General features: G+C 43.7%; 1 protein-coding gene across 5 annotated transcripts; it reads right to left on the bottom strand.

The window, feature by feature from the left end:
- Positions 1-241: 241 nt before the first annotated feature.
- zfyve16 (zinc finger, FYVE domain containing 16) lies at positions 242-22876 on the bottom strand. 5 transcript variants are annotated; one of them, XM_079363924.1, is made up of 19 exons: positions 22552-22876; positions 19385-19493; positions 16549-18479; positions 14896-14992; positions 10568-10744; positions 10341-10477; positions 10040-10256; positions 9305-9427; positions 9060-9215; positions 8243-8467; positions 7383-7465; positions 7083-7187; positions 6140-6290; positions 5907-5987; positions 4803-4965; positions 4037-4142; positions 3776-3952; positions 3055-3145; positions 242-2091 (listed from the first exon to the last, which is right to left on the bottom strand). In XM_079363924.1, the coding sequence occupies exons 2-19, from the start codon at positions 19452-19454 to the stop codon at positions 2033-2035; spliced, it is 4149 nt and encodes a 1382-aa protein (XP_079220050.1). In that variant the 5' UTR covers positions 19455-19493; positions 22552-22876; the 3' UTR covers positions 242-2032. The 5 variants fall into 5 exon arrangements, with proteins under 5 accessions (XP_079220050.1, XP_079220046.1, XP_079220049.1 ...); XM_079363920.1 differs by having other exon boundaries at positions 242-3145; XM_079363923.1 differs by lacking the exon at positions 22552-22876 and adding an exon at positions 21956-22382 and having other exon boundaries at positions 242-3145; positions 19385-19489.
- Between the last annotated feature and the right edge of the window lie 184 nt (positions 22877-23060).

Below are 23060 nucleotides of genomic sequence, written 5' to 3'. Positions count from 1 at the left end.
TCCTCCTTTGCAGCAACTTTGCAGAACATGAAAATGAGCGGCTGGTTTTTCTCTTTATGTGAAAACTTTACCTGCAAATGTATCTATATGCACTGTTTTTTTTTTGGTGATGTATTTTTTTTACTTCACGTCAAAATAATAAATTACTTTTTTTTTTATCTCCTCTTAATGCTCAGGGAACTTGCTACACAATCTGCAAAATGAATGTAGCCTACATCCTATCAAAAATATGAACTCTTACTCTGGTTTGTTAAAACTTTTATACCAACGACTCCAAAAATAACTCTTCATTATTAAAAGGACAGAACAAAAAAATGAAACAATCTGTGTGCATATAGTTCATCTTTTATACATTTGGACTGAAGAGACTGAACGAGAATTCAGTCGAGTGGGACGAGATGTGAAACACAAAGAGACGTGCTGACCTGGTTACACTCCGTGGGGAATGAATCCTCTCTCGGCTCTGAAATTCAGATTTATTAAATGAATGAGATTGAACTTCATAACAGCACACTGGTACGATAAATTTGGCAGTTCTAATGCAGCTTAATATTTAGAGAAAAAGACAGCAATCTGTTGTGGCATTAGAAACTTGCAATCGACTTGTTGAATGAAGAGCCGTCTCTAAAGTGCTCTAAAGCTGCTATAAAATCCTTTAAAGGTCACATATTCTCCTCCTCCTCTTCAACCAGTTAAAGTCTTAAAGCTCTCCAAAACATGTGTGAAGTGTGTTCTTGTAAATCCACTCTGATCCTGTCTATAAACCCCTCTATTTCAGCCCTGCTCAGAACAGGCTGTTTCTGTGTCTGTAGCTTTAAATATGTAAATGAGCTGTGTCTGACCACGCCCCCTCTCTGGAAGGGCTCGGGTGTACTCGGTGCTCTCTAGCTCCATGTCCTATTGTTTACGGTGAGAAGGCAGACTCAGAGGGCAGAACAAACACCTAGCTGGGGGAGTGTCACCCACCTGGGGGAGGGGCTACTGCCCTTTGTGATGTCATGAGGGGACAATCTCCAAACGGCCTGTTTGAGCTCACATTTTCTAAAAAGTGGAGCAGGCGAGAAGACGGAGAGGATGAACTTTTCTCATCATTGGGGGGTTTGTAGACAAACTAGACACACATTAGTGTAAGGAAACCAAAAAAAATCATGAAACCAGTTGAATACTTTTCACGTTGTAAAGTACATTGAGTTTTTGCTCCGACAGCTGAGCTGAGATTTTTGCAATATTTTGGGCAATCTAATCATAAGCTAGGAGCTTTCAGTAGGATTCTGAGACAGTAAAGATATAGCACAGAGTATAGGTGAGGAAACACAGCAAAATGGGTCTTTAGATGGATTCATAGCCGAATGTCCCAAACACACCAAGTTACATTCACTTCATAGCAGAATCATTTCTCCTTTGAGTTACTCAAATTACGTCTTCATTTCATTTGAACACAGAACCTGTTATTGACACATTAAGGGCCTCATGCAGGATGAACATTTTGGCATGTATGAGATATTTATCTGCATTTTTGGCATTCCCAATTGATTTTCTCTACCAGAAGTGACCTGTGGTGCAAACCTGCTGAGTGAGTCATGTCCAGCAAAAGGAAAACACTTGATGTGTACACTGAAAATCTGTTTTTACTTCAGCTATATGATCCCAGTTAACAGATTTAGCTGTAAAAAAAAAAAAAAATGGGACGAAAGGAAGCTGAAAATAATCCTCTCATGGTTCAGATTTGTAACAAGTCTGACTTCATGCAGGTTTGCTTGTATGCTTGTTTTTTTCTATGGACCTTCTCAACACTGAAATGCTTCACAGATGTTCCTGTGCAAATTTGCATCATTTGAGGTATGTGAATTGCATCGGCTCATTTGGGTCTTCATGATACCAGAAATGTTGAATGTAGATTCTTGGACAAAAAAAAAAAAAAATTGAATGATTTTGTTACCTGATTCGATAGCAGAAGTTCTAGGCACCAAAATCCTGCTCAGTGGTACTAAAAGGATCATTTGCAAACAAACTTCTGCACACAGTCCAGATTTCACAAACGTGTTGATAAGGTCACCTCCTCTGCTCTCGGTTTGTGCACGCCAAAAGGACCTGAGAAAAGGATTAGCCGACAGGTGAATTTAAATGGACCACTGCAGCTCGTTTTATTTTGCTGGAGGCAGCTTTGTTTGAATATATGAGTGAAGATCATTTTGGAATCGAGATAGTATCGCAACCTTAGTGTATTAATCTTTTTTACTGTCTGTGAATTCATTCTTTAAATAATGCCTCCTCATCGCTGTAAAGCTCTGTAAAGGTGACGACGCTCATCACGAGTCTGAATGTTGAATATTTTGTGCAGAGTTTGGGAAACGTGAGAATATCGTAAGTTAAGGGTACAAATGTTCCTGCATGAGGCCTGATGATTCCCTCGTGTCACTACAAACAGGCATGTTCAATGAAAGTTCATCTGTGTGTGTGTGTGTGTGTGTGTGTGTGTGTGGCGATACTGTAGCACCTCTGAAGTACTGAAAGCTGCGGTCAGTCACGTCCCGTCTTTTAAAGTCATTAATTCATTCCATAAGCCCATATTAAAATATAATAAATACATCCAATGAGAGACATTTTTTTCGATCGAGTGTCTGTGGGAAACATTCACTGAGGAGCTCCCAGCTGACCGCGGGGAGCCTGGAAGGCAGAGCAGAAGAAGAAGAAGAAAAAAAAACAAAAAACAGTTTGAAGAGTTTGCTTTTGTTTTTTTGGTCGTGTCGTCGTATTCCTTGTTTAGTGTTTGGCTTCTTGTGTTAAAGCAGCTTTGGTGAGCAGGAAAACATACAAACACACAGCGATTCCTTCACAGGAAACCAGAACCATGTCAGTTCACTCCCCCGGCGTCGAGCCAGCTGTTAGCATGTTAGCATGCTCTGCTACAGTCAACAGCTCCTGCGTCTGTGCTCAAACACCGAATGTCTTTAATACTTAGAGTTGAAGTGTGTTACGGGCTGCGTTAGATGGAGTGTGTGATGTAGAAGAGGAACTCCACGTCCATGGCAGTCTGTGGCACACTCGCGCTACCTCCGTGGATGACGGGGATCAGAGCGCTGTCCAGCTCGTTCATGTAGCGCTGTGGGAGGAGTCGGCCTCCGGAGCCGGCTTGGTACTCCACCTGAGAGCAAACGACCAGGGAACAGTCACCACAACGCAGCACAGGACACCATAAGCATCCATCTTTAATGCTTCACCTCTGAAGTGGAAAATATCTGACGTACGTTTTCTAATAGATGGAAACTAAACTTGTGTTTCATGAAAATAAAAAAGAGCTTTTTTTTCCTTTTTAAAGACAAAAATAAGGAGTCTCCAAATGAAAATAATAAATAAACGTGAATAAGAGCACGTTGGGGTCATATAGCCATTTTCCCAAATGCAAAACTGCCCCAATGTCTTCCTAAGCTCGGGATTCAAACATGTCCTTCACTGTGGGACATTTTCCCGGTTTGAAATTGGGGGGGGGGGGGGGGGGGGGGGCAAGAACATGATGAAAAGAAGATGCTCCAAGATGATAAACGAGCAACCAGTGGAGTTCTGTGTGATATAAAACCACATGCAGAAATTGTACGAGGAGACTCTCAGCTGGAGCGAAGAAATGAAAGCGGATGCAGACGTTTTAAGATGTTTAAAACTTTCTGCAGCAAAAGTAAAACTTTAAACCTTTTGATACTAAAAGGAACCTGGTATTCTGGATCAAGGATCTGATCTCTGGTAGATCTGAATAATACAATAAAACAACTGCTTTTACCATATCCGTCTGCGTAGAGATCCTCAGCGTGAGCGAGTTGATGCCAGATGAGGTGAGCACGGCGAGGTGAGGAGTCAGAGCGCTGCAGGTGGCTAACGCCATCTCTTTCTGAAACACGCTGCAGGACGACAGCATGGACGCCAGGCTGCAGTCCGGAGTCTTCAGCTGGTAGAAAACCTGCGAGGGAAGTTCAGACATTTAACTCACTTTGACTGTAAACTGGATCGAACGCTGCGTGTGATGAAGACAAAAAAAATCCACCTCAGTGCATCTGATGGTGCGTCCGTCTGATTCGAAGTCAGTGTCCTGCTGCATCCTCACACTGCGGACGCCATCCAGCGGTCTCCCATCCACGCCGCTGGTTCTCCTTCGAGAGGAGCATCAAAGCAGGAGAATCACATCTTTAAATATCTGAAGTTTCATTTGGCAACAGACTCATTTCAGACTGCGTTCATACATGGGAACTTCCCTCAGGAACCAGGAAGCTTTGAAGGAAGCGAGTGCGTTTTCACTGCAGGGATCAGAATCTAATTTACTCCAAGCTGGGAGAGTTAAAGATAAAAGCCGAGGCCCTGCGGAGCGTTTATGCTTTGTGAAAAATCCAGAGGTAATTAGAAACTGCAACCATTACATCCCATCATCGTTGTGGGATGGTGTCGATGATCTCCTCCATCGGGCTCTTGTTAAAAATAATTTCCTCACTATTTTTATTTTTACACAAAGCAAAAATCTGTTTCATCTTTCATGTGAAGAAAACCTTTGAAAGAAGAAAGCATCTTAGATCTTATTTTTAGAAAATGGTTCAATCAAAACCTTCGACGTGCAGCTAAACTCAGGTGGATTTTTTTACTCTTTAAAGCTGCTTTTTCTCTGTTTTTTCACCACATACGTCTGTGTGGAAAAACAGAAAGAGAAAGTTTGAGCAGCGAAGCCTCGGAGCGTGAGCGAGCCTGAGAGTTCAGCAGAAGACAGATTGCACAACAGTGAGTAAATATGTTGGTTTGTGTGCTGAGCGTTGTGCAGTTACCCCGTGTTGACGGGTGAACTCCAGTCAACCCAGCGGACAGAGACGTTTTCTCTCAGCTCCTCTCCGTCGTTCCTGCCGCAGGGGATCTGGAAGTCCGTCTGATCCCTCAGAGCCGAGCGCAGGGACTCCATCGTCTCTGGAGGGATCTGCACCATCAACCCGTCTGACACAGAAAGGTGAAGTTAGTTTTAATGATCTACGCTGACCCGGTTTATGATACAATATGATACAATCTGCGCTTCTTCCACGCGTCACCTGTTTGCAGCCATTGGTTAGGTAAAGGAGCTCTCAGTGAAGATAGTACGGTGTGAAGTAGGAACCGAGAGACAGAGACCAGTTTGTCTGGTGATGCACCAACTTGTTGTCTTTAATCGAGGAGTCGTTTTAAAAGCAGCACTTTTTATTTACTCAACAGTATTCCACTGTTTTCTTTAAAGGCTCGACCATGAGGTCTGTGTCGTTAACTACCCGACAGATCGAGTGTATGAAGAATGGACAGTGGAACATGCTCCCCCTGCTGGTTGGCTGCAGGTCATTAATCCCGACTTCTTCGCCTTAGCCGATTGGTTCTTTTGTTTTTCTGAGCAGAAGTTATTTGAAGCTAACGGGATACAACACCATGACTGACAGCTCTGCTGACGTGCTGCTCCTGTGTGGATTCTCAGAGTCATGTACAAAATGTAAGAAACACAAACATCAGAGTCATCGAGTGTCTGCTTAAAACTGAAACACAGATCTGTTCTGCTGTGGTCAGAGGCGTTTTTACAGTCTTGACGATAAGCTACGTGTGTGTGTGTGTGTGTGTGTGTGTGTGTGTGTGTGTGTGTGTGTGTGTGTGTTTCTTTAAGAGAAGCGGTCTGACATCAGCCGAAGCTCTTGGGACCAAAAACAACAGGAGGAGGAGGCTCAGGCCGCTTGAGATGCACAATGAACGCAGGTCTCGTGAAGAGGGCGATGAAGGTGATGACAGTGCATGTCTCAGCATTATAAACTGGAATATTTGTCAGCCTGATATATAGCTCACATTCAGACTCAATAAGGTAAAAAGAAGTGTGGCTTATATTCCAAGTGTTACAGTCAGGATGAAGGTGTTGGTGACTTTACCTTCAACGATGCTGGACTTGGCGATGAAGCCGGAGGAGGCTTTCAGGGCTCCGTTAAAAACAACAAAACTGGCTCCAGTCACTGTAATCAAAACATGAGTCAGCAGATAGTTGAATATCTACACCACACAGGGTGCACGGAAAGTGATAGTCACCGTGTAATGAACGCCTCGCCTTCTTTAGTTTCACTACAAACAGAATACGGCCGAGTCAGCAGGACGACTGATGACTCACCTGTGCGTGTTTTCCCCGGCATGCTGTTGGACTGCGTCTGATAGTTTCCCTCCTCGTTCTGCAAACACACCAGGTGAGAGTCGGCCTCCGAGCTGAAGCGAGCGCCAATGCTGATGACGTGCTCGTTTGAAGCGTTCACCACTTTTTGCATCTGAAATACGAGGAGAAACTGGAATGGTGAAAAAAAACCAAACAAACAACCTGCAACCATCGTGTGTGTGTGTGCGTGTGTGTGTGTGTGTGTCTCCACAGTGGAGTCGAGATGTTGGTTTGACGGCACCTCAAGCTGTGCAAACTTTCCACACACGTTCTTAACGTACCGCTCATTTTATAATCCTCCTCGCTGTTCATCTACTTTCTATCCATCCTTTTTCTTTTTGCTCATCTTAAGATTTCTGTTCCATTTATTCTGCTGCTTTAACGGATCCACGCTGAGGATTCAAGGACAGACGGCGTCGTATGACTGCACAGGATGTAAAGCCCCTCGAGGCCGATGTTGTGATATTTGGCTGTACACATTAACTTGACCTCAAACTCACTTAGAAAAACTGCTGAGTCATGTTCGTGTCCTCTCTCCGTCCTCAAAGCCTTCACACTTCTTCTCTTTCTCTTTCGCAGCCTTGAAACCAAACCTCTTTTATTGTTTGGATACATTTTTGCAAACATAACAAGGGGAGGCTCAGATTGATGATGCAAGCCGGCGACATACGGCTTTTTCTATTTATATCATTACACTGTGAGTTATTTATTTCTCCTGACAGTTTGAGGTCTGACAAAGATTAAGAAACAGACTTCATCAGAGCCATGTCAAACATTTGGTATTTAATGATCAGCTCAAGAGTTACAGCAGGTCGATGAAACCCGATGATCGCGTCACTCATGGCGTGAAATGTCCCGTTTCATGTTTTTAGAATGACACTCTGCACTTCCACAGCTGTCTTACCTCATTGAAGCTGCTTTTAGGAATATCGATGTAGCTGTGGCCCATCTCCATGTGGATCCTCAGCCCCTCCACCACCGACAGACTGTACTGGTAGTTCCTCAGATCCTGTGCGAACACGGATTCGTTATCATTTCACTTTGAGGTTTCACACAGAAGCCAGCAGCGTTTAGAGTCGCACGTTTAAAAAGAAACACAGAAACACATAACCGACTGTTTGAACAGCGTTTGGGATGTTGATGTGTAAATGACCTCCGTGCTGATGTCGACGACGCCTCTTCCTGCTTGTTTTTAAATACTTACAGCCAGCAGGTTCATGATGGTGTGTCCCGTCTCTCGATACACAGAGTCCCGAAAACGGACGCTCGTCAACGTGGTGGGATAAACTGCAAAAAAAAAAATCTTGACTTTACTGGACGCACTCATCTGAAGATACGAGTCCAGATAATAAGCTGCTGAACAGTTTCTTTGAATACATCCAAGGATGAAGCCTAATAAATGAGCTTTATTTTACTTCATGCATGAACTGACTAACACTTTCATGATCGATCCGTCTGAGTGTAAACATCTCGACTAGTTAAAGCCCAATGACGTCTCGTTATGTCGTTTACAGGAGAGATTCAGCTTAAAGTCCCAAAGTGTGAAGAAAACATCAAATACTGAAGAGAAAGAAAAAAGAGCTTTCTTCATCTATCTCACATAAAGAAAGAAAATACATTTTAAAAACTGCTGATTCTAAAATGGTTGTGAAATGTTGTAAAAAATTCCAACACCATGCTCTAAATCGAAAAATAAATAAAAAATAATAATAAATAAATCAGATCTTTAGATATATTTTCGTCTTGGTGCAAGAGGAAAATGTTGCCAATGCATTAATGCAGTTCAGACAGCGTGCAGGAGTTTGCTTTTTGACATTTTCATTCATTAAAAACAGGAATTAGAAAATATTGGGAGCCTTGGTTTTCTGTTTTTGTTGCTTTGGTGTCGATCTGGTTTGACTTCAACCAGAATTCAAAACTCATTAAATCATTTCACAATATCAAGTGAAATCTTGAATCGTCTGTTTCTGGCGTTTAACGTTTCTGTGAGCTCAGTTTGGACGTTGTGAAAGTAACTCCGGACTATCTTAAGACAGAAAGAACGAGGTGCAGAAGTTGACGCACCGCTGTATTCAGATCCGAGCCGCAGGAGCAGCCTGAGGGGGAAGACTTTGGCCCAGGGAACCTCCAGCTTCTGGATGAGCAGGCCGAACAGGAAGGGCTGCGCGGGGAGAGTGAGGCCCTCTAGTGTCTGACAGGTGGGAGAGAAGAAGAGCATCCCGGCGTGATCTTTACTGCCCAGGAAACTGCTGGTGAACGTCACGTTATCGAGCTCCTCCAAAAACTTTCCTACAACGCCAGAGGGGGGGGGGGGGGAGACAGAGGGGGGGAGAGGGAGAGAGGGGGGAGAGAGGGTTGGGAGAGAGAGAGAGAGAGAAAGAGACAAAGAGAGACAAAGAGAGAGAGAAAGAGAGAGGGGGGGAGAGAAAGAGAGAGAGGGGGGAGAGAGAGAGAGAGAGGTAGAGAGAGAGAGAGAGCGAGAGAGCGAGAGAAAGAGAGAGAGAGAGAGAGAGAGAAAGAGAGCGAGAGAAAGATAGAGGGGGGGAGAGAAAGAGAGAGAGGGGGGAGAGAGAGAGACAAAGAGAGAGAGAGAGAGAGGGGGGGAGAGAGAGAGAGGGGAGAGAGAGAGAGAGAGGTAGAGAGAGAGAGAGAGCGAGAGAAAGAGAGAGAGAGAGGGAGAGAGAGAGAAAGAGAGCGAGAGAGAGGGGAGAGAGAGAGAGAGAGAGAGAGCGAGAGAGAGAGAGAGCGAGAGAAAGAGAGAGAGAGAGAGGGGGGTAGAGAGAGAGAGACAGAGAGCGAGATAGAGCGAGAGGTTTAGTTTGCACAAAAAGCTGTGAACGGTAAACACATGATGAGGTTGCTTTGTTTATGTTTTTTTTACCTTTTTGGGCTTCCTGGAAAACGTTGAGATAGAGCGTGAAGAGGTCTTTTGGAAGAGATTTTTCTTCTGGCAAACACTCCAACAAAAACACCAACTCCTTCTGTCCCAGAGCCTGCAGCCCGTTAGAGCCAAAACACCAGCACTGCCGGCCGCAGTCTGACCAAGCAAACACGCACGCAGACTCAGTTTACACCCACTACAACTGAATCAGAGAATTACCACATGAAGGTTTTAATTCTACTCACATGTGACCAGTTTGACATTGATTAGCAGGTTGGCGTTCAGAACGAAGGTCAGCGGTCGGGGTCCTCCCTCCTCCAGCAGGTGAAGGATCTGACACGGAGCAGGACTCTCCTCGACTAAAACATCTAAAAAGATTTAAAAAAAAACATTCAAAGTTACACGTCCGGCTTCTCACTGGATAAATAAGTTCTGCTTCAGCGTCACTGTGCAGGTTTGATCTTAAGGTGGCGCTGTTTGTCTTTATTCCCCTCCTCAGTAGATCTTCTGACACAGTCGTCCAAATCTTAAGCTCAGACTTTCCCTCCACGATCAGCTCAATCAGCCCCCTCCGTCTACTCTTTAAGTTTCTCTTTATGTTGGTGTTGAGACTTTATTCTACACTTTGAATACCGCTTTATATCTCAGCGGTAAAATGTCCTCATAGGATTTCCCTTTTAAAGTTTTTGTTTTTCATCATTTAAAAGTCGTGTCGACAGCAGCGCAAACACACCGCACTAACTTGAGTTTGTTTAAACGGGACCAAACAGGTTGGGTGGGAAAATGCCCTTACTCAGTGTATCTGTTGTGTTGCATCAATTTAATGAATGCACGCACATAAGTCAAGAGTGCTGATTCAGATCAGAGGTTATTACAGGGCAGAAGGAGTCACATGTTGGACACGTCGAATGTGAAAGAAAACGTCAGCCGTGTGGGATTGAGTGAGTCGTCTGATCAGGGTGAGAGTGACAAACACACACCTCCTGCGTCATCCTCTCCAGTGGTGATGAGCAGAGGAGGCAGCTCGTCCTCGTTCTCCGGCAGCAAACTGGGAACCCTATTCACCGACGTACCGATCCCAGCAAGCAGAGCGTAATCCCAGGGACCGGATACCGGAGGTCTGACTGCCTCCGCCGTCCCGGAAGCTTCAGGTGCAGAAGAGCCACCGACTCCGACGTCTGAACCAGCCGAGCCGGGCTGAAACAAACGGCTCGTCCCGTCATTGCATGATCACGTCTTCGTGTGTTCTACTCACATATTTCTAATCCAGCCGTGTCTTACTGATGTTTGGTCCGGAGACACACTGAACTCCTGCGAGCTCCTGCGGCTCGTCACAGACAGCTTCGTCGTGTCGGCCACCTCTCCGTTCGGCAGGATGCCATCAGCAAACCACACGCGCTTCTGTTCCCGAGGACAACCTGAAAACACACGCAGGTTTTTGTCTTTAAGGGTGCAAATCAAAAACGGTGAAATACAGATAGTGTAAAGTGTTTAGGAGGCGATCGTACTGTCGTTGTTTGGGTGTTTGAGAACGGACACGGGCACCATGACGGTGGGCGGAGGAGAGTTCAGGGTGCCGGCGGCTCGAGCCTGCTGCAGAGGGGGGATGGTGCTGCAGTACTCAGAGGGGACGTTGGGATTCGGACTTGGACCTGCAGGACTCATCATCCGCTCCAGGGCCTGGGCTACAAGGAGAAACATAGATGTATTCACTTTTAGCATCTCGAGTTAATGTCCAATGGCAAGTTTCATTCTGACTTGGAAATCCTCCGAGCCGTCCTCTGGCACCCCCAAGAGGTCGACTGTACAAACATACAGATTCCTTTTACATCTTCCAAACTACCCATCAGGAAAAGCTGTGCAAAACGATTAGAGCGTCGTTACTAGAATCAGACTTTTGATTTAAATTCTGGTTTTTGAAGACAAACTTGTACCTGATTAATGAACATAGGCACGTTTCTCTTCATTATCTTTTAAACTGGAGGCTTCTCATAATGAAATCTGAAAAGGACAGAGTGCCTGAAGCTACTGATGATGATGATTATACTGTTGAGAGCATGACTGTGCCAGCTCAGAGGGCCTGGGACTAAAAACAGCAGACGGCTGCACGCATGTTGCATGACGTTGCTCTCATGACTAATTCGTGTTTGGATGTGCAACACGAGCACTAAATTGCAGAACTTTCCCGTGGCGTGCATTTGTTTCTCATCCAGCGAAATGCAGAACTCCAGACTGAACTTCCTCTCCGAGCACAATCAGACAAACTGAGCCTCTGATAAACAGCGGCGTCTTTGCTTTCAGAGCATTATACAGAGTGCAGCTGAATGAAGGTTATCGCAAACGGCGCCGACATGAGTTGTTACCTCCAGGAGAGCTGGTTTTGACTCAATGCTTTCCGGTGGCACTCACAGAACTGCTGATGTTGCAACTCGTCTACATTATATTGATTAAGCATCATAGATCTCTATCGATCTGTTGTGAAATGACGTCAACGACAGGGCGGCCGACAAAAGCCCAGCAGCAGCAGCACACGAGGAAACACAAAGCAGAGTCTTGTTTCTGAACCTGGAGCCGATTTCAGCTGGTTCGAAGGTCTGGAAAAGCTGCAGCACATATTTTCAGACAGCAGCCGTAAAAGAGGCTGTAATGAGTATAATGTGCTTGTCGGAGGCTCGTCTACCTCCAAAGTGCTTTTTAGTTAAATCAAAGTTTCTGACAACATAAAGCGTCTACCTCTATCATACAGAGCAGGATGTTTGTTTTGATGCTGCAGCTGTCAGATCTCTTTTTTTCAGAGCCACCAGACTCCGCTCAAAAAGAATGAATAATTTCCTCTTTTAAAACAGCCTCGACTTTGGCTTGATCGTGATACACAATTATATTCTCATATTTTAATTTACGTAAGTACTTGTCATTTTAGCCTTGGTTTTTATTTTATTTTATTTTTTTTCATTTTGCACCAACACACCAAGTCAAATTCCTCGTATATGTAAATTTACTCGGCGATAAAAAACGATTCTGATTCAAATATCTCTTTGGATCAAAACATCTAAAAACCAAAGTCGTCATGACATACAGCAAACATCATACCAGATTTTTGATCTTCACTATAATTCTTGTAAAAAAAATAAATAAAATTAAATAAATAAAAATCAACATTAATACCTGTTTCGATACCATGAATTTTTTTTTTCTGTTTTCTAATTATAATTTTAGTGTAAAAGAAGACAACCTAATGAGTTTAACAAAAACAACATTTTGTAGGCAGCTCTTTGATTGTAGCAAAATATGACTGAATGTCTGACGTTTGTTTTTTGAAGCTTCAGTCTTTTTATCGTTAAGCTAATGGATCATTTTAAAAGAAGTTCTATCAGAAAAGTGTTTTTGCAACCAACACATGAAACGATCATCCAGAAGAAAATGAAACTCCTTTGTTCTCGGAGTCAAATATGAAGAACATCTGTTCTTAGTGAGACAAATGTGAGGCAGGTTTCTTTTTAACAAACAACATCTCTCCTTCCATCTCTCTCTCTGTCTCGCTCTCTGTGTCTCTCTCTCTCTCTCTCTCTCTGTCTCTCTCTCTCTCTGTCTGTCTCTCTCTCTCTCTCTCTCTGTCTCTCTCTCTCCGTCTCTCTCTCTCTGTAACATCAGGCACTAAGAATAACAAGCTGAAAAACAACTTTTCATGGATGCACTTTGGTGAGGATCACATTGCAGCCATTGGAGCTGTGCAACATCAACATAAGAAAATAATCTCAAACTTTCTGCTCTGAATTAAATCCAAAAATATGGTGAAATAGAGGCGAGGATTAAAAACAGCAGACTTGTCTTTTGAACTGGAAGAGGTGCACGGCATCGGTACAAGGAGAGTTGTTTCACCTTGTTCTGCGAGGAAAGGATGACAAGGCACAAAAAAAAAAAAAAAAAAGTCATCAAGAGCTCGCGGCGATCTTCTTGAAGTATTCCTCTGAGACCTTGTTTTAACTTTAGCTCACGTATACTGCTGCAACAACAAGACTCTCCTGATAAATGAAGTTCGATCTCATCTCGTCACGCATGAACATTCCTCGGCACAATCTCGTCAAAATGGCGATTTTTTTGCAAACTCTGTACAGATTAGAAACAAAACAACCGCAGTACACACAAACAAAACAAAACAAAACTCTGGATTTTTTTTTTTTAAAGTATGAAAACGATGCCTCTTACCTCATCATCCCCTCTGCTAAAACCCAAACAGTCCACATCTCATCCAGTCTATTCCTCAGTCTGACTTTAGACACTCCCATCACTGCTCTCCTGAAGCTGCTCCTGCTTATATTTCTGCCGTTAGCCGTGATAGCCTGTTAGCTTTAGGCTCGAGTGTGTGCAGTATGCCTCACATGCAGCTACAGTACTGATGTGAGAGATGGAGAGCGAAGGAGGGAGGAGGGGAGGAGAGGAGGAGAGGAGGAGAGAGGTGACGGAGAGGAGAGCAGCAGCGTCACACCTCACGAGCGTCAACCGGCCACAAGAAGTGGATCGCCTCTTTATTCTTAATTTAGCCATCGTGTGTGAGCATCACATGTCTACTGCGTAAGGCAGGTCGTCCAAGCACACGCACACGCACACACACACACACACACACACACACACACACACACACACACACACACACACACACACGCAATCAAGGACAAATGCCAGTGTCCCGCTATAACTCTCCTCCCTCCCTCCTGCCCTCACCATCTATCTTCCCCCTCCCCTCTATCAGCCCGTGTCCATGCTGCAGTCCTCAAAACCTCAGAGACACCTTCCATCAACAAAAGCAGAAAAGTGCAGGATGAAAGGAGCGCGTTTCAAATATGAAACCTCGACATGTTTAATAGATGTTCAGAATGACGTCAAAAGGAAGCCTCTCCGTCTGGGACGTTTTCTGTGCAGCATGATTTAAATATTCATCAACTGCAAAATGAAAATGTTTCTGTGATGGTATAAAGTTTTAATGACTTCTACAGTAGTGGACACTATTTTAAGATTTAAAGGTGACTCGAAGGTTTAGTCTGTCCTCAGGGGGGGGGGGGGTAGGGTAGAGAATGGGGGCCGACCGGTCCGGGACAAGTCAGAAGAAAACTGAATGTGAGGGGAAATCGTCGCTGATTCTGACATATGTGATGATATTATTATTTCTCTGTTCTCTTTTGGAAGTAAGATTCTGATTGTGTTATAGGTCTGTACGTTTTCTTTTTCTTCCCGTTTGTTCATGGACAGTGTGTAGTACTTGTGTGTTGTGTTATTGTGTTGACAATCATGCAACGAAAATGAGCAAAACTCAAGATGAATAGCTGAAAGATGTCATGATGATGTTATTGTTCTGTGCCGTTTGATATTGGCTGAATGACATCCTGGAATATAAATATATATATTTATTTTTTTGTGTTAACTCCATATGGGACGGATCATATTAGCGATCAGACACAGAAATAAAATATTGATCATACTGTCTATACACTCATTTATTTGTTGAAATACAAACAAATACTAAGAATTTTCTGAATCACAGAAACTTTTACCTTTTAAATCAAACTGTGAAAAACCAGCTCGACTGTTCTGCATCTTTACAAACTACATCGAGCTGAATCACTTCAGAACAAGAATCACATCCTGTCTCCAACATGTGTACGTTATAACTCTATGCATTATGTAATGTGTGATGTGCATCTCTGCAAGACTAATGAACCTGTGCATATCATAACGTGAGCATATAAAGCAGCTTGATCACATTTCAGGAGTTTGACAATAATTCTGAAGAAATTAGAAAATTGAGGATCAAAGATTCTCACGAGTGCCGGCCTCTTACCTCTGTGTATGGAATCAAAACAGACGACGCACACGCGGGCCTCCTTCTCCAGGTACTTCAGCTTACACTTCCTGTTGCAGCACACGGCACAGTACACCTGCCACGGACGAGAGAGCACGACACAGAGCTGCTGAGCGACGTGTACGCAAATAAATCATCACACAAAAAGTAAACAAACAGCAGTCAACTTCCTTGTCTGTGCTGTGAACAATAACATGCTCACACAGTCCTCTCTAATGCGGTTTAATCACTGGCCTTTAAGGGACTTAGACCCATCTTTAGTACGAGCGGCTCAGCCGGGATCTATAGAAGAGCTGGAAAAAGAAATGCTGACTCATGATCTCTCTCTCACTCCATGAAGCCAGCCTGCTATATTTGGTGCTGGGACGTAATCTGTATTATTTAACTATTCATGAAGCACGCAGACACAATGGGGACTTTCATTTCACTCAACATGTGATGTTTAGTTATAGAAATATGTTTCTTTTTGCATTAAGACAATATGTGAACAGAGCTGAGAGGAGGACTGATGCTGAGGAGACAGGAGATTTATTCTAACCCTGCATGTTTCGTATCTAACGCTGAAGATTTCTATGACACCTGAAACATTTATCGTCCTGCATTTTAAATGATTCAAACAAAGCTTCAGTCAGTCCTTGAAGCTTTAAGGATCACAGGGAATTAATGCAAGTGGGAGGTGTTTCCTCACATGCTGCCAAACGCTGGGAGCCACTTTTTAATTGTCCCGTGAGCTCGAGCTGTGAGACTAAAGTGGAGCGAGAAAAACCGGCGAAGAACAGACATGCATGTAGAGTTTAAGGAGGACTTATTTTGTTTGATATAGAACTTGTCGCACTGGCTTCATATAGTCAGAGTTTTACAGTCACGTGACTGTTGCAGAGGCCTGGAGGGTATCGACGACTGAGGAGTTGCAGCACAGGCTTTTTAATATTCCTTCTCTTTAAATGACGACATTTACATTTACATCACCTGACAACGGCAGAAAAAAAAAAAAAAAAAGTTGTTGGCCTTATTAGGAGCCTTATGTACGATTTCAATCTCTTAAAACAGCTAAGTCCTCGCCAGAACTTTACTTCAGCGCCGTTTAGATACTAAATGAATCCTTCAGCTCTGCAAAGATTCAAGTCTATAAAAGTTACACACATGTTTACATGTTTTCTTACATGTGCGAATCAATGATGCTGTTTGAACAGTGCAAAGCCCTAAAAGGACAACAAAGCGTCCAATAGCATTAATCCACCATCTTCTCCTCATTAGTCTGTAAGAGCATCCTACTGCACCGTGCACTGAACTGAATATATAACATCACTGGCTTTAACTTCACCAGCTGTGCAGAGTGTGTGACATCACACCATGAATGAAATGAACTGGCGTTGTCTTAACCAGACTTCTAACTTTAAAACTGCTTTTAGATACGAGAAAATACTCATTCAACTCAAACAATGTTCATAACCAAATACCAGGACAATTTATTTGTTTGTTTTTAAAGATAAAAATTGCAAAGGAGCGTCTGCACACTGTCTGCAACGCCAGCGTTCTGCTACTGAAGGTGAAACTGAAAAGTGAGCATGTCATGTTTTTCTTCTCCTCTAAATGACTGAGGAGTGAATTTAATTGTGGGAGTGCGCCTACCTTCCCGCAGGCTCGACAGTGATGCCTCCTCTTGGTGAAGGTGAACCTCTGGTAGCAGTTCATGCAGTTTGGAGCTTCAGCGTCGGGCACCCAGGCGGGCTGTCTGCTCCCCAGCTCCTCTCCTCCCTCTCTCTTCCAGTTCACCGACCGCCCGCCGTCTGTGGGTGACTCCCCGGGGTACGGCGGGGGCTCTGACATTTCCTCGCACAACATGCTGTAATCCTCCGGATCGTGGTTGGCGTACATGGGGCTCAAGTCCCTGATGTTGGGGGGCTCCTCTGTGAGACTGGGTGAACTCTCATCATCTTCTGCTGGCTCTTCGGTCGACTCACCGAGCGTCTCCTCCTCTCTTTCTTCTCCGGCTGGTGGAGAGCGGGCCGTTTGGCAGTGGAGCTGCTTGGGTCTTGCCCCTCCATAGGAGGGCGGCTGATCAGGACTACAGCTGGTCAAAGAGTGGTTTAACCCAGAGGGGGAGAGTTCAGGCTCTTCTTGGCGAGGATCCTGTGACGACGACGACGACGGAGCAGCAGGGTTTAAACTTCCTTCTACAGTCACACACATCGTTCTGTCACTTTCTGGAGTAGCAAAACCATCTAGATCCTCCCGCCTACATCCCCTCAACTCCTCCAGATCTCTATTTTGACTCTCAGGTTGACTTAAATCCCCAGAACCACTGCAACAAGACGCCCCACCTCCCACTCCTTGGCCCTGCTCGGCTTCTGCGTGCGCCTGCAGGAAAGCGTCCAGCTCCTCATCGGTCACCAGCAACTCGGCCTGATCGCTCTCCGGCAGGTACTCAAAGCCGAACTCTGGAGGATCTTCCGGGCTCGGCTCAGAGCGATCGCAGGGGGCGGGGCCTGCAGATTTGACAGGTTCAAGAGAGAGACGCTGCCCCTCTGGTGACGCCCGTCCCTCTGCGAGCTGCTCTGCGACAGCTTCCTCTCGGCGGGAGCGCTCCACTCGAGATTCGAGAGCTGACAGAGAGTCCGCCTCTGTGCTCTCGGCCTCTTCGCACGGCTCTGTCGCTGACTCTTCTTCTGCCGTCACCAGAGCTCCACACATGGACACAGCTAATGGCAGGCAGGATAAACCCGCTGATTCAGTCTCAGCTCCTGCCGGAGACTCGGCCTCAACTTTACCTTCAGCTCCTCGTGAATCTTCCTCTTTTGTCTCGGAGGTGGTTGTTGTTGTTTCTGTGACGCTTTCAGCAGTCAGAGATTCCTCTGGTTTTAGGCAGTCTGAGGAGTTATCAATTACTTGGTTTGAATGAGTCACCTCCTCCTCACAGTCCCTCTCGTGTTTGTCAGCTGGTTGTGATTCATCTGCCGACTCACAGCTCCTCTCCGCCGCCGCCGGAAGAATCACATCCAGCAGGCTGAGTGAGGCAGAGTACTCGCCGCTCTGCAGCTCCTCTCTCCCAGCACACGCTTGTTCCTCCTTTGAGTCTCTGCGCTCAGCGCCGCGGCTTGGCTGCCCCCGCTCCTCTCCGTGTGCAATCAACACGGGGCTGTCAAAGTCCACCAGCAGCGCCTCCTCCTCCATCTGCTTCTCCACCACGTCCAGCTCGCTGAAAGCATCATGGCTGTTCGCCCGGCCCAGGATGGCTGAGCTGGTGTCGTTCACGAGGTCGCACACCGGCTTCAGCGCTCTGTCCGGGCAGGGGGGGGCGGAGCTTTTGGCTGGCCGGCGATCCACAGAGGAGAGGAGGTCGACTGTGGTGAGAGGTTGACCTTTGAGCTCTCTGTCGTCAGGGCTGCGGTCCTGACAGCCCGAGCGGTCGGGACAGCACGTGGCCGATCCATAATGAAGAGAGTTGAGGTCCGGGAGGTTTGGCGGGACAGTGGACGCCTCGGAGGACAAACACTGAGAGCCCAGAGATGAGAAGGGATACACTGACGTCTTCAGGAAAACTGATTTACAGTCAAGTTCCTCTGGAAATAAGAAAAACAAGAAAAGTTCAACTTTGATTGACTTAAACAAAAACAAATAATTAAGACAAACTATAATGGACACCAGATAATACTGATACTCATTTTTTTAATGATTGATTCTCAAAGATTGTATGCTAAAAAACTTAAATAATGATTAAAAATAAAAACTTTTTGTTCATGATAGAAGCATAAAACATGATGCACCTGTCGCTTTTCTTTCAGGCTGAATGGATGACATTTCACAGAAATGTACTATCTGCTCTGAACAATCTCAATCACTATCTCTGAACATATCTGAGTGAGTCATGAGTGCGTACAGCGAGTCAACGCTGGCTCTGATACTCTCTGATACACTCTCTGATAACACACTGTACTTGCTGCTTATTTGAATGTCATGTGAGTGTTTTTAGATCATGGTCATTTGGTGTTAATTTACATGTTGTGTAAGCTACAAGCAGACTGAAGAGCGTCTTGAGCTGCAGCCGATCGATGGATGCAGACGCAGCAAGCGGCGACTCTGACGCATCGAGGGCCAAAATGTGTTTTTAAATAAACGATTTGTTTAACTAAGTTGTAATTCAGGTGCGGACTGGTGATAACATTAAAATCAATGGTCGACTAAAAGTGAACACCTCCAGGAGAGAGGGCGTTGAGCACACCACTCAACGGACATCAACACAGCAGCATGTTTTAGTCAACAACAAAGTGCTAAAACGCTGCTGGCTCCTTGTCACTGTGTTCTCCATTTGCATATAAACACTGTAGTTTTGTTTGAAGCACACACACACAACAACACACGAGACATGTTCTCTGAATTTGACAAATACTTTTTATGGATTAATATCCCAATCGTCCATCCTTAAATCTACAAAACAATAAATCACATTAGCTGCTTCCTATCTTACCTGTATTGAGCTCAAAGTCGTCGAGCAGTTTGTCCAGATCACACACAGCTGCCTTGAAGAAGCTGTCCATGCTGGGCGGAAACAAAGGGCCTTTAACCCCCTACACTTCCTGAAAAAGACAAAAAAAAAAAAAAAAAAAGGATCTTGTAAAAATACAGGACAAATAAAGTATCACATCATTGTTCTGTTAAAATCTCAGCTGTTTCGACGTTAGAGTAAAAAGTCTCCTTAAGAGAAGGAATCTAGGTCACTTCTTGACACATTAACCCACTGTGACGTCGTCGTTTCATCAATCTACACACAGCGAACCAGAACGCTCAAATCTGACACCAGCTGTGTCCGAAATATCAAACCTATATTCAAAATGTGTTTTCTTACACGCGTACGCAGACAAATCGGAGGATAGAAAAACAACATGTGTACACTCCCCGCAATGAGCACAAACCAGTTTCACTGTAAACATGTTTGGCTGCATCATGTGATTTCTCCTTTCACATGGTACGCAAACTGGTTACAGTCGTGATCTTACTTTCACTATAGAATGAAGAAGTTCCTTCTGGGTAGAAAAAAAAAAAAGGTTTAAAGTAGAGGAGAAGCGATCCAGTTGTTACACAATGAGAGGTTTAACTAATAAAAGTGAGTGAAGGTGAAGACCTTGTTTTAACGTTCACCCTTCATGGTTGACGCAGTCTGTTTTAAAAGCCTGCAGCTCTTCGGCTGAGTAAACTAAAGAAAGAGCAGAGAGAGACGCTGGAGGAAAATATTCATCTGTGTGTTTTTGTCGCCTACTGAAAGGAAAACAGTTTCTTACATGTCAATAATCATCGTCTGCAGATTAAGATGAGGGATATTGGGAAATTAACAACTGGGAGGAGAGGATGGATGTTTCTCATCATTGGGGGGTTTTTAGACAGATTAGAGATACGTGTTAGAGTTAGAAAAACATGGTGGAGTGTATTTTGCATCATATGGGACCTTTAATTGACGTCAATCTAATCTGATACGATCCTCATTTGAGCTGAATTCCTTCAAAGGAAATAAAAGGTTAAGAAAACGGGTCAGATTTATGAAGACGAAATGTTTGGCATGGCTAAAAATAAGTGAGGAGAAAACATCAAACATTTTCTATAAATGAGCTGCTTGTTAAAAGAAGTGTGAAGGCCTATTACCTTCTGCTCAAAAATAAAACAGGAAGTGGCCTTACAAAAGAACTACAAATTCAAGTTGAGAATTGTTGTAGTCAAAGACAATATTAAGCACATACCTAAAGTTCTCGATGATCAGAGGGGACAAAAAAGTGGCAACTTCGGGTCTTTTTAGTGAGTCATGCTTTAACTATGTTAGCTAAATATAGCCGGGAATGAGGAAGTCTGATTTTTTTTTTTTTTTTTTTTTTAAATCAAAGACATCCTGAGGTTAATCATCACTCTGCTAAATCTGATTGTTAAATCTCTTACAACTCTAAATACTCAAAAAGAATTCAATCAACTTTCGTGATAATGTGAAAACCTGATTAATTTTACCTGAGCAAGGATGGAAAACACATCTTACAACCAGGTGTGAAGGAAGAACTCGAGCCGAGCAGCGACACTACTCTGAAAAAGACCTAACTCAAAACCGAATCATTTTAAAAGCAAGGAGTAATAAATCCTATTATTGTAATAACTGACGCTTCCATAAGTGCAGATGTCCAGGAAAAGGTCCAAACAAGCTTTCCACTTCGATCATTAAAATAACAAATGGCTCAATAAAATCCCTGTAATATTGTTCCTCTCCACTACCTCAGCATGCCCAAAGAGAGATACTAACTCATCAAAGACAACCCAGGGTAGCTTACCAGCAGCCTGCTGCTCCACTTTTGGAGACATCATAGTCAATACTGAAGTCACAGACGACAAAGAAAGAACAAAAACAAGGCCAACAAAACAGGAAAATCCTCCCACTTTCCCCAACTCAAAGCTTTGCTCTTCCTCTTGAGACTTTGCATTTGTATTTCTTTGTTATGAAGATTCAAGTTTGCGGTCTCTTTGTTGCAAAAGAATTATAACATTTGTAGTTGTTAAATGATACTACATGTTATGCGATCGAACGCATAAGGCTTTAAACAAAAACAAAAATCCCTTTTCAGTCATATTTAATTATAACTTACTTTTCTGTCACCAACGTAACAAATTGGACATTATCTTTACTGTAAAAAGCGTGCCAACGTATTTGTGAAATTTGGAAAGTTGGCACAACTTTGCCTGCATTTTTCTAAGTAACAGAAATAAGAAACTGGGTGTCTGCACATGCAAGTTGTGGGATCGTAACAAGTATTGATATTATTTAGGATTTACTAGTACTGTGTCAAAGTTTTAAATTCTAGTATCAATTTGACTAAATCCTAATCTCAACCCCATAAAATTATAATGAAAATGTTCAGCTAAATGAAGAGGGGGACAGTGAAAACCACTGAAATGTTAAGAGTAGCATTAAATTTAAACATCCCGATCTCTAAAAGCACATCAATAAGGAGCTAAACTGTTGGACATTATTTGATATATTTTATTTAAGTGTCATTATACAGACAACTTGCCTTTAGTAGCAGTAGTAGCTTGGAAAATAAAAAGTGTGACTGTCTCAATAGTATGAGGTAAACTATGCTAACTACCAGCTATCAGCATCTCGTTAGTTAGTAAGTTAGTTACTATAGCAACAGGGCACTGAATTTGACAGGTTACAAAAACAGACGTAACACCCCATGTCAACTTTATTAAACTGTAAAACAAATATTATTCAAACCACTGTCCAGATACTTCCTGTTGTGCCTCTAGCATGCTTCACAAGCATTCACACACCGCAGAAGAGAAGCGTTTGCACCGAAAGCCTGCATCACTTTAAACCCTTTTATACATTAAAAAAAACAGGCTAATTAAGCTAGATAGCATTGCAGCTAGTTAGCTGCACCACTGACGGTAGCAGGTCAACATTTTGACCAGAAGAAACACACTGAACAGTTAGCTTAGGAGATAATTATTGAGTTGTTTTCGACTCTTAAATAATAATAAAAAAGCCTGTTGCTCGTCACCGGAAGGTTCTCGTTATTTCAACCAGCTGAGCTAAACATTAGCCGGCTAATGATGCTAGCTAACTGTGGTTTAACCTGGTTAGTTTCCAAATTTTCTTACCGGTGCTGCTATTTTCTTATTCCATGTAACTCCAACGCCGTCCTTAACAGTTGTCTCATCTCCCGTGTTTTAGTAAAATCAGAACACATTCCCCCTGCTTTGGCCTACGATGTCTGTTAGCAGTGTAGGCAAAAGTTGTGAAGGAAGCTAGCTGTTGGATTAGTTTTATTGAAGATGTGTAAAAAAAAAAAAAGAGAGAAATTCTCCACTCAGGCGGCCATCTTGAAAACAGACCGACTGTGAGGTCACAGGATCTGCTCAGTGGAGGAGCAGCCTGCAGCCTGCAGCCTTCAGCCCCTGCAGCCTGAAGCAGCCTGAAGTCTGAAGCAGTCTGATATCTGAAGCAGCCTCCAGCCTGCAGCCTACCTGCTCTGTCTTTTCCCTCGCAAAACTGCAATTACAGCTATAGTTCTGATAAAATGAAACTGGATTAAACTGAACACTTATTTTGGGGCACCTTTGTGAGCTTCTGTAATACATTTCAGGCAAGGTGGTCTTTACATTAATTC

Source organism: Symphodus melops (genome assembly GCF_947650265.1).
Source record: "Symphodus melops genome assembly, chromosome: 16".
NCBI lineage: Eukaryota > Metazoa > Chordata > Actinopteri > Labriformes > Labridae > Symphodus > Symphodus melops.
The sequence above is the reverse complement of the archived record's forward strand: the minus strand, read 5'-3'. Positions and strand labels throughout refer to the sequence as shown.

What these genes read in the sequence shown, in the direction of transcription:
- zfyve16 (XM_079363920.1), bottom strand. Translation starts at nt 19,454, where the DNA reads ATGGACAGCTTCTTCAAGGCAGCTGTGTGTGATCTGGACAAACTGCTC. An exon ending in CAAGTCCAGCATCGTTGAAG is followed by an intron (nt 4,966 to 5,906) that starts GTAAAGTCACCA and finishes TTTCTGTGTCAG; the next exon opens with ACGGGTTGATGGTGCAGATC. An exon ending in AGTTCACCCGTCAACACGGG is followed by an intron (nt 4,143 to 4,802) that starts GTAACTGCACAA and finishes CTCCTCTCGAAG; the next exon opens with GAGAACCAGCGGCGTGGATG.